This window comes from Tubulanus polymorphus, chromosome 11, assembly GCF_964204645.1.
Source record: "Tubulanus polymorphus chromosome 11, tnTubPoly1.2, whole genome shotgun sequence".
Taxonomy (NCBI): Eukaryota; Metazoa; Nemertea; class Palaeonemertea; order Tubulaniformes; family Tubulanidae; genus Tubulanus; species Tubulanus polymorphus.
Window position 1 is genome coordinate 3969726 of NC_134035.1, and position 14138 is coordinate 3983863.

Here is a 14138-nt window from a genome sequence, read left to right on the forward strand (position 1 = left end):
TCAGCATGTTCGCTAGATGATTTTGCAATGAATTTGATAATCAGAAAGTTATTAAGTATACGTTTCGAAAAACAGTTCACGTTTAGGTTAGTCCCTAGGGTTGAGTCTGCGGAGTCTTGCGGGCCCTGTACACGGCCTTCAAATATATTCGGTTTTCCACCTCTGAATGAGCTCTTCAACTTCACTGCCTTATCATACGGACTTAGATCTTTTGAAGTACGTGTGCGTCACGCAGACTGCTAAGAAAGTGTTTAAGTTTACTTGGACGAACAGTAAGTTCTCGCTTAAAAAGTTTGGCCCCGAGTTGAGTCTACAGGCGAGGATCCAGTGGTCTTGTGACTCTTAAAATGTTTTCGGTTGCCCTTTCCTCAATTAATTCTTCCACCTTTTTACTGATTTATTTATCATACGGGGGATTATGAACTTCTCTTGTATGATCGGTGGGATAAGGAAAAGTTTCCTTCTCGGAGATGCGTCTCATCCATCCACGAATTTTCGAACGCGACGCCTTGATCGCTGATACACCTTCGAATATGCGTTTTCAATGGTCAATGATGCCCTTTCCGAAGTAGACCTCGGATCCTCCCATGACGATACCTTCATCTAGAACAGGCGCTTTATAAATGTTTACTATTGTTGTTATCATTAGCACCAAGAAAATCGAGGCCATCCAAAAAACTGTAGAATTTGATCCGTCTCAGTCAGTTCTTATACGGTTCTAACGATTCTATTCCATTTTGACGAATAAACTTAGAGATGTTAACTACACTCCGTTTGTGTCAACCGATTAGCCGAATCACCTAACACTGGTTCAAATAAAATTCAGTTTTCATTTTAGTTGTTTGTTCTCAAGCAAACATTTCTGACTTTCGTTTTAACGTGGGATTCACCTTATATTATTTGAAGCATGTAGACGTATAAACTATAGATACGTCCATATTTGAACTATTAGAACTCGCATATAGGAAACAGAGGAAACAATTATACCGATGTCTATGAAACAGATTAAAATCAATTTCAATTTTACTAGTATTCAATCGAAACGCCATAAGTCAGATTGAAAATTAATTTACTGTGTAAAAATATTTTGACACAGATGTTTTTCCCTTGCAGTCGCCGGATACGAGTTGTCGCAATACGTACGTTCACGTTTGACTTCAACGCCGTCGAGTGTAACACATTACCTAGCGCCATTTTATTGTTTCATCGAGATTAAATTTGCTAATGGACCCGACGGAATAACTATCCGTTCTCGGGAGACGTAGTGGTGAATTAATAACTCCATTCTTTTCATTGTGAGCGTGCGTACGCCGAACGAGCGTCTCCGGCAACCAATCGGCGCATGAATTCTTAATGACGCTATTAGTCGCGCAGGCGCAGTGTAGTACGTTACTCGTCGCGGTGACGCGGGCTGTAGGAACGCGTACTACCACCGCCGTCGTCGTCGTCGCACTTGGCAGTCATCGTGGAACGCGCACCTGACCCGCAGTATCATCGCGTGGATGTATCCTGACATTTCGGGGAATATCTTACTAACGATTCTTCTCACTCGACACTTCTGATTGATACATCGTGAAACACAACAACAACAACAACAACAGCAGCAGCAACAGCGAAAAAATGCCGTTTGGCGGATTTTCGAATTTACGCGATAGCGTGCTCACCCCGGCCAAGGATGTAGCCTCGCTAACCGCCTTGAAATTCAAAAGGTAAGATTGGAATTTACATTATTTTTCGCAAAATATCGCTTTGAATTTTCTCTTTTCTTATGTATGTCAAATTTTTTGAGCGACTCTTTTTAATGCGCGTCAAGATTTTGTTTTAAAAGTTTTGATCGAACTGCCAACGCAGGACACCAGATCATATGATCGTTTGGAAGATTTCAAAATATAATCTTAAAAGTCTTTGTATTTTTATTATGCGAATTGCACATGTTTTCAACCGTGTTTCATCCGTATTGACGAAGTCTGGAATTCTTTAATTATTGCTTTTTAAACTTTTTTTGTATCCGCTTTCGTCCTATTCATCCGGTGCGCGCGCGCGGTCGTTCGGAATCGGAATTGCATCAACGACGCCGAGAACCTCTCGCGCGCTATTATTGTCATACCTGCGCCACGGGATAGGGCGAACGGAAGAGCATATTATACACGGTATTATTAATTAATATCGAATTCCACGACCAAACATCGCGATACGCCGAACGATTAGACGGACGGACAGAAATATAGTCGGATAACTCGCTGTGATTGTAATGAAAGTGATGGCGATGCTGGATGGTCGATCCCATTCACCTATACAGATAGCGCCGCACAGCCGCACCCCGCCTCCCATTGTGTTTCTTAATAATATTTCTAATTACCAACCGACTAACAATACATATTGTTTTGATGTTATTATCCGCGGTTCTATTCCGATCAGTTCTATTTCATCACTCGGTATTATTGGTTATATATTATCATCGAAATATTCTCAGTCGTGTCCGTGTGCATATATCACACATATACTTCATATATTTACCACAGCCGCCGCCGCGGCGGGAACGGTTTCAAACCCAATAAAGAAAGTAGAATTCGCTCATCAGGACGGCGACAAGTTCCATGTTTAATAATCTGTTCAGTTATGATTTGCGTATAAAATTCCCGGAGTAAGGTTTCCGAAGCGATCAAACTGAAAATTTCAATTTTAGTTCACTTTTGATTTTCGTGAAATATTAGGAAATAGCCATTATTCGGATGACCGTTACAATATTGTCATCCTAACCAGATGGCTCCGGCCCGCGTGGACCTGGTTGCGTGTGAACAGCGCAATCTGTGTCGTGGAATCCGTGTCTGTTTTTCCCACCTGGCTACTGTTTCTACCCGAGAACCAGATACCGTCCTCGCTCGCTTCCTTGATTCCCTTCGGCCGACAGTAGAGTAAGCCTGAAATCCGGTGGTGTTGGACCGAGAACAACCCAACGCCATATTCTTTATTCGTTTTTCCGCAAGATGGGAATTTGCATTTATCTCTTTCGTTAGCGACATCGACTGTTTTCGTTTTTACCTAAGTACCCAATACTTTCGGGTAGAAGTTCCTGACTCCAAATCGCAGTTCAACTCCCCGCATAGTTACGTATTCGCCAAAAGATAACGCGGCAACGGTACAAAATACGTTTTCATAATTAATGCACAAAACCAGCGGTTGATGACAGAAATCTACGGGTTTTGCTCGTTAATTATGAATACCGAGATTAATATCTGTCTTATACCATTCGCGTTTTCATAACTATATAATTCAATACCCAAAATAGACCGGTTTTAGGGAACGCTTTTATCTGCTATATTTGACCAGTCCGTTTAGTCAAATTTGCGCGTATATTTACGCGTGGATTTTATAAATTGATCGACGAGCGCGCATTATATTCGTCGTCCGCAAAGGTTACTCTATTTGCATACAATACGCAATACGCGAGGCACTAAAGGGCACTAAACTGATCTGAAAGAAAGTTACCATCGGTACCAGGTACTTTGCGGTCGACAAAAGCGCTCCGCTAAAAGCCATTTTTGTTCGCGTGTGCGTCCTTTTTTTACGATACGTTCGACGAATGCCGTTGCATTAGCGATCGCAGCTTTGAAATGGTCCATAAAAACGGAATATATCACATGGTTATTGACTTTTTTGTTATAATGCGAGTGAATTTCAACCGTATTTGCCTGTGTCACCGAAACGCGAGTTGCTTCCATTAGGCAAAGCAGTCTTTTATTGATACGGGACGTAAATGCGTTTTAAGTATTTGTTCCATTAACCGACGTTCTACTCGTAAATTGTTGTTTAAAGACGATTTACTATTCTTTGATGGATTTCCTTCCGAAATTTGCAGAAATTTGACGGCTGATTGAGTCAGAGTAGTTGGCGTCTCACTTTCGCGTCATATCGCGCGCTACATGGCGCGTGTTAGGGTATATTTTAACGAGATAGCATGGGATCGGATGGACGGATTGGGATTGGGATGGGGTCGGTTGTGACGGGGCAACCGATTGATTCATTATCATAAGAGTTGTTATTAATCTAGCGAGTAAAATCGAAAATGTTCCTTCCTTTGAACCGAAATTGAAACAACAGAACCGAAAGGTACTTTTAGAGTTTACGAATCAAAATTAGAATTTTCTATTACGACATTCGTAAAATGATACACAATCGCTTTCACTTCGCAGCGTCGCACTCCGGGCGACTGTCGCGTTTTCACTCGCGGTTTCGGCTTTGCATCGTATGGCGAAGTTTGATAACACAATAGAATATCCTACGGTATATAAGCTTTTTAATTAAAACTAAAACGACAAAGTGCGGTAATCTGCGAACGTTTTAGATTCTAACCCGCAGAGTAGTAATATAAATTTAACCGGGGTTTCGATGGTGTTGTGGTGCGGTGTTGGGGGTGCCGATGGTGTTGTGTGCTGAGGTTTACTGATGGCGACGACGTTGAGTTGATGATGTATGTACACGGTTAGTCACAGCGAGCAGACGGTAATTGAATGTAGGTAAAGACACATTTGTTTTCATAAACGTCGCTAACTTACCTGTATGCCGACTAGACTAGAGGCCCGTCGGGTAACAGCGAGACGCAGGAAGGATGTACGTACGCCAGATATGCCGAATATACATGTCCTTTATATACAAGTAATATGCGTTTCACGATTTTGCATTAATTTTCTAAGAAAACGGGCACGTGGGAGTGGGGTTGCTTTGGGTTTACCAATCAAACAGCTATAGACCGGTCCTTGGATTTGATTAAGACCTTTTTTGGACGTAAGTCAGGTGCCAGTTTCACAAAAAGGTTTAACTCTTGAATCGATTTAATTTCTTCATTAATTCAGTTTATCTCTAATCGATTAAGGCCTTGATCCTTTTTGTGAAACCGGTATCTCGACGCTAGACCGATTTCGCGAATAGCTTAAAGGGTATAGTCTTGATTTGTGGAACTCAAAACGAACAGCAGCTAAACCAAAAGATCTGAATTGATTTTTTTCGCGATACTGCTCCCCCATCCCTGGGCAGATTGTCGCTGTCGATCCCCATACCAGATACTTCAGCGATAAATCACGGATATCCATTCGGACTAGATTCTGGACGATATTATATCCGTTCATTCTTGCGCTTAGAAGAATAAATTGATTAGTTTACCGCAGTCATGAAGTTCACTGGTATTAATTGGCTCGAAAATCGACGGCGTGATTTGTGTTTTACGCCGCCGCGTACCACGACCGGAAGTGACGTCGGCGAGTCATAGGAAGGCGTACGGAAACATGTTATGGGTTGTGCGTGCGCACGAACGAGCGGTTTCTAGTTCCGTTCGGCTTTCATACATCATCGTATTATATCGCGTTCGTATTTTTAAACGAGTTCTTTGTTGATCGCCGACGAATATATCGAGCCGCCGACGAGCCGAACTAGGCGAGCGCGCGCGCGGTAGTCGGCGGTTTTGTTACGTCGCGCGTAATGATTTTTGAGCCGAGGAAATGCGTCGTTGAAAAGCGTAAAAGCGAAACGTCGGCGTTCAAAACAAAAACCGGAATTCGACGCTACTTCTGAGTGGCCGCAATTGAAACAAAGCCCGTACACGAACGCGGCAATGAACGGCATGTATCATTCGGAAATCCGATTTTGAAAGTTACGATCTGTTTCTAACGTACTATATACCGATGCTGCTGCTACCCGTAGCGATGCGGTATCTGGTACTTGTTCTGTCTGATAGAATTCAAACATAAATAGCGAAAGCCTTTATGAGTAGAAATTCATATAGAGTTTATTGAGTTTTCGCAGTCGTGAAAAGTTATGAAAAAAATTATTCCAACAACAAAAGAGTTAGAGTTGTTTGATGAATAATTCTAAAAACTATATGCTTAGACATATCTTTTTTATCTAAAAATAGGGATTGTCTCTGTCATTTATTTGATCGGTAGATTTCGTTTGATTTGGTGTCCCTTACAAACCCACCACACCTGCCGGGAGCGAAACGGGAGGTTTGATATTGAAATCGGAAATCGAAATATTTCGAAAATTATTTTCCGGTTCATTCAAACAATCTTTCAAACATATCTCAACAGGTTCACGCTGAACCAGCTGATCAAGCCTGATGTTGGACTCGAGAGTTCATATCATCAGAATATTTCGACCATAATTTCACCAGGTATAAAAACATCTAGAACCATTTGCGCGCAAAATATCTAGAAAATGTTTCTCTTGACAGAATTTCAACGACGCCGCTTCATCGGTTCAGTATACATTCGATATAGTCGCGAATCATCGGCGGGTCTCTCGCGAACTGCGAACTCTCTAAAGTCGGCAAAAACCTATCGGTTAGTTATTACGGTATTCGACTACAGAGAGGATCCCGTGAAAGGGACTCGTGTCGACGCCTAATAAGGTTCGGTCTGCGGGGAAATAGTCCAGTCGATATGAGATCATTACCTGAAGTGTGAAAGCGCCGTCAGAAACCAAACATAGTTTACACGAAAGCGACTAATATCACGAATATACCGAGACCTCTCTCTCTCTCTCTCTGCCCCATTATTCATATACCCGTTTGCGACCTAGAAAAAAAATCTACCTGCACATGGGATGATAATGAAGCTACTTTACCCCGGAATCGCCAAGCGTAACCCAAATTATTCGCTAGCTTTCAGTCAGGCTATTTTTGAAAAAGTTTATAAGTTCAGATATCGTAAAAGAGCAAAACTATAAAAGAAAAATCGAGATAATAATGATTATGATAATGATAAAAATAATTATAATGATAAAAATAATGAAAACCTTTATTTACTTATTTACTTATTCGCGTCAATAATTGGCCGTTTGGGGTAAGGACCGATATATGAAATAAAGGTTCGTTTTTGCGAGCGGTTCCAAATGATGGCTGCAAGACCTACCCCAAAAAAACCTACCCCTATAGCTGGAAAACGCGACAGCAGGAAAAAGGTGCAACTTCCGAACACGAAATCTAATCGAATATCGGGCATTGAGAAATGATTCAATGTTACAATTTCCACATTTTCAAACGGCGTTTACACAGATCAACCGTTTTTATTCATCGATGATGACATCATACGCAAATCGAATCGTCGATAAACGTTTGTTTCTCGGTATATGAGCGTCTCTCTCTACGCGCTCGTTTTCATAAGCGATACCTTCCTTTTTTAACCGCGCGTATTTTCGAGCTACAGTTTTCGAACGATCCTACTGTGTGTTTGTACGTCATGTTCACATGTATAGTGACAATAGGGCGCGTTTATATACGCAAACGTTACTCACGATATTCTCTTTAGAAAATTGGCTTTTATGTTTATTGCAGTATATCACGTAAACTGTCAGTCGTCACTGCGTTTCTTATATTGTTTTATATCGCCAACGATGCTTAATGTATTATTTTACGTTGATGGTATCATAGACACGGCGCGCACTATAGCGCCAGAGAGGATCTTGCGGTCAGAAAGCAAGGGTCTAATAATTGATATCGTAGAAATTATCAGTTACCGGCATGAGGAGAATTTTTTTGCAAAGATTTCGGGGAAACCATATTACTAACAATACTAAAATCATAAGCTCGTATATTCAAGATTTTAAAAGTTCGAATCATTGCTTCCATGTTTCAAATCGGGGAAAACAGAAATACCGAAATCTTAAGTTGGTCTTAATAAAAAACGATGAAGATCTTACGAACTATTTAAAACCGCTCTAACCGAAGCCTTTTGGAAATAACAAAAAATCCGTATTCCTCTTTTTCCTTTTCTAACTACATTCCACATGGTCTAAGGGGTCTGCCATTAGAGTCTGGCATACAATACCTCTGAGAAAGAACGGGCAAAGATACCGGGTAGAAAACAACCGATAGGAAATATGAATATTTCAGCGAACTGTCAACCGTTGAGTAAGTGACGTTGACAGGGTCTTTTAAAAGGTTAAAACGCTACAGGTTTCTAGGAAGCGCGAGTCATCTAATGTTCCCGTGTCTTGAAGCACGCACCGCAATCGTCACGTAATGATATGTGCAAAGTACCTATAAACTTCTTTTAGGAGAGATACGAAAGCTGTTGTTTATCATCATGCACATTCGGAAAGTGACCGGTAAGAAATATTCAACTAATGCATGATTTCACATAGATGGATTATATACGTATTGAAGAGGTGCAAAGGAGAAAGGGTCTGTAGTTACGCACTGGCCGAGTTTTACACTCACGATGCCATCGGGTTCTGAAGACGCATCCTCGCTTGCCGGGGTTTGATTGCCTCTCGCCTAAGCTCACGCCAATACTAACCCCGACCGTAGCCCATTCATTGGCCTATTTCATGGCCTAAGATTTCTTTGTCGGACAGAATGCCGCCAAGCAACCACCAGTCAATGTATTAAGCCTATCAGATGCGTTGTTTCTCACCGACAGATTCGCTGTGCGCATCTGATTGGCTAGATATATAGACTGGTGGCCGCTTAGCGGCAACTTGTCCGCCCAAGAAAAATTGGGCAATGGGGTTTGCGGCCAGGATTTGTGATGGCGGTGGGAGCTTCGGTGGGAGGCGATCAAACCCTGGCAAGCGAGATCGAGTACAACGATGCCACCAGGTTCGAAAACCCGCTACGGTGCGACGGAGGAACGTTTCAGAGTATTCATCTCGAAACTGGTTCCCTAAACGCGAATGACCCTATTTACACACACTAACACAACTCCGGGTTCGTCCTTCGCAGTTGTTATTGCCATCTGAATGGATTACCGTTCGTGATTATTTTCAAATTAGCCACGAAAGTAGCGATAAAGCGGTGATTAAGTATGAATATTTAATATTCGTTTCTATATACCGCTGATTCTGAGCTGCTGAGATGTAAACGTTGCATCTGCCGCAGCCTCCTCGGAGCCGTCGTCGCCATCGTCTTGCACTCGAAACCGCGTCGTAGAGCTACGTTTCATAGATGTAAATTAAGTACGAATCGCTCATCGATTCGATTGCTCTGAATGTCACTGACTTTATCGGGTTTTAGGTTTTTTTGATGCTGTAAAAATCGTTGCAATAATGTTTACATACACTGATACCTGGGGTTCTGCGTGAGTCGATGTTCACTACGTCATCAATATTGGTGTTTCAAAATAAAAATTACAATTGTGAATTTTTTCATTTACTTTGAAAATTAATATATTTTAAATAAATTTTTGTAGTATCTCATTATTCCTGAAGATGACTATTAGGATATAGTCGAAACGTTGAAATAAACTACTATCTCGAAGTTTCATTTTCGGACTTTTTATTATCATTGTGGGATTATCTCGTCATCGCGTCAACACGGATATAGTTTTCTACCAATCGTGATATTCTAAATAGCTCTTATTTCATTTTTGATAAATTTTGATAATTATTTTTCGACAGGATGTGCACTACGTCATCGATATATCGGGGTTAGACTGGTTGCCGGTCAATCCAATTCAATTATCGATACATTCGAATCTAAAATAACTTTATTGATACTTGATATCACATATGTATCTGATTCATATCATCATTTTTATTGTCGACAATATTTATCAGTATGCTATGTTTTTCAATGCATCAATGAACTTTCAAGTTAGTTCTTGTTAAACGTTTCACATTCGAGGTTTTAGAATGATTCGTTTGCTGTTTAAAAGTCGTCGCGGTCGAACGCAACTTCTGAAGACTGGTTGCCGTCTTAATTAATCTGAACATAATTGGCGCCTAGTGTGTGGGATTGTCTAATTTATGATTCGATGCGGATTTATAGCCTTTATTCGGTACGAACACGAAATCTTATCAAACGCTCCTCGTGGTGCGTCATGAGCTACGCAAAAACTATGAGTTGAGGCTAAAAGAAATTGATACCTCATTTCTCACTTCTGCTGAGTTTAAAAGCTGACCCAACCGGCCGCCCCCGTACGTTTACATTTTTTTGTTAAATCATGTTCAAGCTAACCATAACAGACCCGGCAGCTTTAGAAATAAACTGATGAAATGAACAAATTTTACCGCAGTTTAACAAAAGCGACCCGGCCGATGTGGAGAAACGAGGTTACATTTCATTGTAGCCTTACTGGGATGTATCGCCACCGTGAAAAACAACAAAAAACCGATGTTTTTGTGCATTTTGTTCGCTTCAATAATCAGGCCTCCATGTTTCTCATATTTCTCACGAAATCAGAAATGTTTTTTGTGCGTTTCGCGTGTTTTGGTATCCACAGCCTACACGGACTTTTTTGATTCACCGCTGCCGTGTTCCGCTGAATTATGCAACCGAACATGGTGCAACGATAAATATGACGTCACAAACTCACGTATATCTCTCCATTCTCCGTTGTCGCAATGTTTGTAGTACTCAATGGCGCGTGAAGTCTACAAGTTCGTCAACGCTCAGTAAGAAGACTGACGAGCGAATTACGTCGTCGAATGGGGTAACGGCACCGTCACAACAGTGGCAATCGAGGATTCCACGTATGGCAGGCGAGAATCCGCCAGGTTCGCTAGTGGTTACTCGGTTACCGCGCTTCAATTTCTTTAACCTTTTTCAAATAAGTTCGAATCAACTGTTCCCATTAGCGAATCTATTTCCAGTGAAACTGTAGCATACACTCACTGGGAACGTTAATCTTATATCTATGTGATGACTTGTTTGGCAATATTTCCATTTGGAAGCCTATACGTCCAGTTTAAAGTTCATCGAAAATAATATTCACTACGTAACCGATTCACCTGAAAGCGGTCCTGGAAGTATTTTTGTTTCCCACAGTCGCTCTACGATCCTAGTGTACCCCGCCACTCAGTATTATGCATCGAGGTTCTTGGTAAAATGATTAAGTGTAATTATTACGTCGTTGTGTGCCCGTAACCCGTTGCGTCATTTTAAAGAGCTAGGATCGGCTCGTTTTAAAAGCTGTCGTGTGTGCGCTTTACCTCATCGTGTGGATGTGTGTGTGCGTCAGGAGACAGGCATATAGTAAACCCATCAACGCGATTCAATGTGTACTAATTTGTCGACGCGGATAAGATTGATGGCCGCTCCGATCCCGAAGTAGCGCTGCATAAGCAAAGAAATCCACGCGAACCAAGTGATAATTTATGGCCGTGAATGGCTTAAATATGCATCGGGTGTCAATGAAGATATGGATGATGGGCTTAATATGGGCTCCGAAGGGCCTCGGGTTGCATACATGCGACGCTGTTGCGAGGATTAAGGGTGATTAATTATCAGATCTCACAGACACACGCACGCGCACGTCGCTAGTTGAGTGGACAGTGTGTTTGGTCTTGATGAAGTCATCTCGATACTTGTAGATGATACAAACATATCGCCATTACTGTGACTGGTTAGGTATTGAAAGTCGCGTGTTGCTGCGGTTCTGATCATTTTGAACGTATATACTGCAAGCGTTTCCGTCGAGTTATCAACCTGCGGGTTTAAGTTGATAAGTTAATAGTCAATCCCTAAGGACGTAAAAGCGAACAAACTGATAAAAACTGGCCCACTCAATATATTTCTGCTTGAAGTTTGACTTCCTCAATGCTGCAGGTGAATAGTTTAGTCCGACAGCAGCTTCATACGCGGCCACTGTACACGCCTCTTATGCGCCGTATGAGTCGGGCGGATCTTCAAACGAAAGTCAGAAGTTGCCGTCGTCGGATTTGTTTTCGTCAGTCGGAAAAGCCATTTGGACGAGTAGGGAGACATATAGCAGGGAGATAAGGATAAGCCACGAGGGTTTATTACGTACGCGACGTTTTAACGCATCTGCTAATGTTCGACAAGACGCGGGATCTTATACTGACGTATTCAACTCATAGCTCTTTCTCTATCTTCCTGTTCCTCTATCTCCTTACTTTCTTAAGCTTTGCCCATTTTTCTGCCGCCTCATTCATCCATTGTCTCGCTCTCTGCTGCCCGATCACTTTGTCGTCTGTCGTTCCCATTCCATCCGCACCACTCCGTCCTTCTCTACCCTTCACCCTTCTTTGGCTTCCGTCCTTCTCTCCCCTTCACCCTTCTTTGGCTAATAACCCCCTACCTCCCTACCTCTCCCCCCCCCTCTCTCTCTCTCTCCCTCTCTCTCTCTCTCTCTCTCTCTCTCTCTCTCGCTAATCCAGATCGATGAGTCGTCAGTCGTCAGTCAAATACCATTTGCACGGATTATCCTGTGTTAAGCGTTATCCCTGTTATCTTTGATTTGCCGCAGGTAGCAGAGAGAAAATCGATATAATCCCGTTTCGCTCCATTTCCGCTCTTTCGTCAATTAAAAGCAGTAATGAAAAAATCACCGAGCCAAGCACTCACACGCCCTTTCGAGATCGAGTGACAGACACAACACGCGAAAATGACTTGACTATCTTGAAAAAGTTTGAGGCTTTTTCCGAATAGTATTTGGGCACGAAAAAAGCAGATATTTCGCGCGAACATTTGAACACAGTATTGGCACGAATGTTCTATTTCTATAGTGCCGGACAAAATGGGTCAGTTCTAACTTCAGCGTGCATCTGGCTCATTTTTTTTTTTGTAAAAAGCTTGCACTGGGATCCTTTGTAGTCTGATTTCAAAATCAAAACTTCAAAATACAAACAGGTCTCCTTGATTATACGTGAAATGAATTGTTATCATTGCATTAAAATCGTTGATGCATCTAAGTGTCCGCTTTCGCTGACTTCGATTAGGATGTTTTTATCTCGTAAGTTCGGGACTCCGTAACCGACGAACGCGAGATAGTATAACGTTTCATCCGAATCCGCGATTTAGCGTCAGGCTGCGGATAGGAGCGTGCGGTGATGAAACGGGTATAATCCCGATTGAAAACCATCACCGCGCGCGTGCAACTCGGCGATATAAGCGGCGAATGATAACTCTAACCAGAAAAACGATTTCGGATTTATCGTGATCCAACTCGCACCGGCTTCGAATCGCGTAATGGTTCAATTTTGGTTTTCGTGGGCGTGTGGAGTCGATTCGGTAGCGACGACGAGTGTGGGCTGCGGCTTAACATCCGTTTATGATTTAAGCGCGCCTTTTAGAGTTAATGGGCCGAATGATGAAAGTTTGATTAATTCGTTGTCAATCATTTAGGCAGAGAGTTCAATAGCTTAATATCCATAGAATGATAAAAACCTCGTTTTCTAATGTGCAATATAACACGAACGTTTTCAGGATTTCAGGATGATATCATCAGGTGAAATATCAACAGTTAAAGATTTTTCATATCCCCCGAAATTCCTGGCAACTTGACAATTTAGGGGATGCGCACCCGTGCGCTCCAAGAAGTGTTATTAGATACACAAGTGCTAAATTCCTAAGCTGATTACAAGCCAATGTTTAATGATTACAATCTAATTATTTAAATGCATTTTAGATAAGGGATGAGCCGTATTGAAAAAGTCGTTGATTTAATGAGGGCCGTTTCATTCATTGCCAATGGAGTTGGGAATGATCTGAAAACGTTTTCATTCATTCGTGCTTTTTACGCCTATTCGAACTTCGAAAAAAATGGCGTCGAAATAACCACCGCTTTTGACACGAACGTAGAGTTTTTTTCAAAAAACATTTCGCTAAACTCGCTACAACGAAGCGACAAATTCTAACACCGCCATCGATGATCAATTCGGAAGGGGAATATAATGTACATAACACGCTGATGGTAAAAGCGTAGGCGGTTTTTTTCGGTTGGCACGCGGGTCTCGCGAGGGCGTACATGTAATCCGGGCTATGCTTCTTCCATTGACTTATGTGTCGATTTATCGACGACTAGCCCTCTCGTCGCGAGACGTGTAAGGATTTTTAGGTCGTGTCATAATAATACAGACATTAGCGCCGTATATTGAGGGACAGAGGGAGAAATTGAGCAACCGAACTAAAGGCTATCGGGTATCACTCACCTCTTCGAGGAATCCTATTCCGCCGGGGTTCGCACGGTTATCGACGAGAGCTTCACCACCTCTTTAGAATGGGGTCGGTATAGTAAAGCCAGCTGCACACGCCACCGAAAAAAACGCTTTTTTCCTCGTGGAAAAACCTTTTCGATATGTTTTGTTATAATTCCGTGTGCGTCGAACGTTTTATCGTTCGCGGGCAAAGAGTTTTGGCTAAAACTTTTTGTAAAAACTAATTTCGTAAAACAAACGTTATGCCG

The 14138-nt window shown here is 42.0% G+C and overlaps 1 protein-coding gene across 1 annotated transcript in view; it reads left to right on the forward strand.

The window, feature by feature from the left end:
* LOC141912699 (vesicular glutamate transporter 3-like) overlaps nt 1-14138 on the forward strand; it is a 79078-nt gene that overhangs the window by 16687 nt on the left and 48253 nt on the right. Inside the window, exon 2 of the mRNA XM_074804036.1 lies at nt 1114-1709. Within this exon, the coding sequence (XP_074660137.1) occupies nt 1621-1709 (89 nt within the window). The 5' untranslated portion in view covers nt 1114-1620. The remainder of the gene's footprint in view (nt 1-1113; nt 1710-14138) is intronic.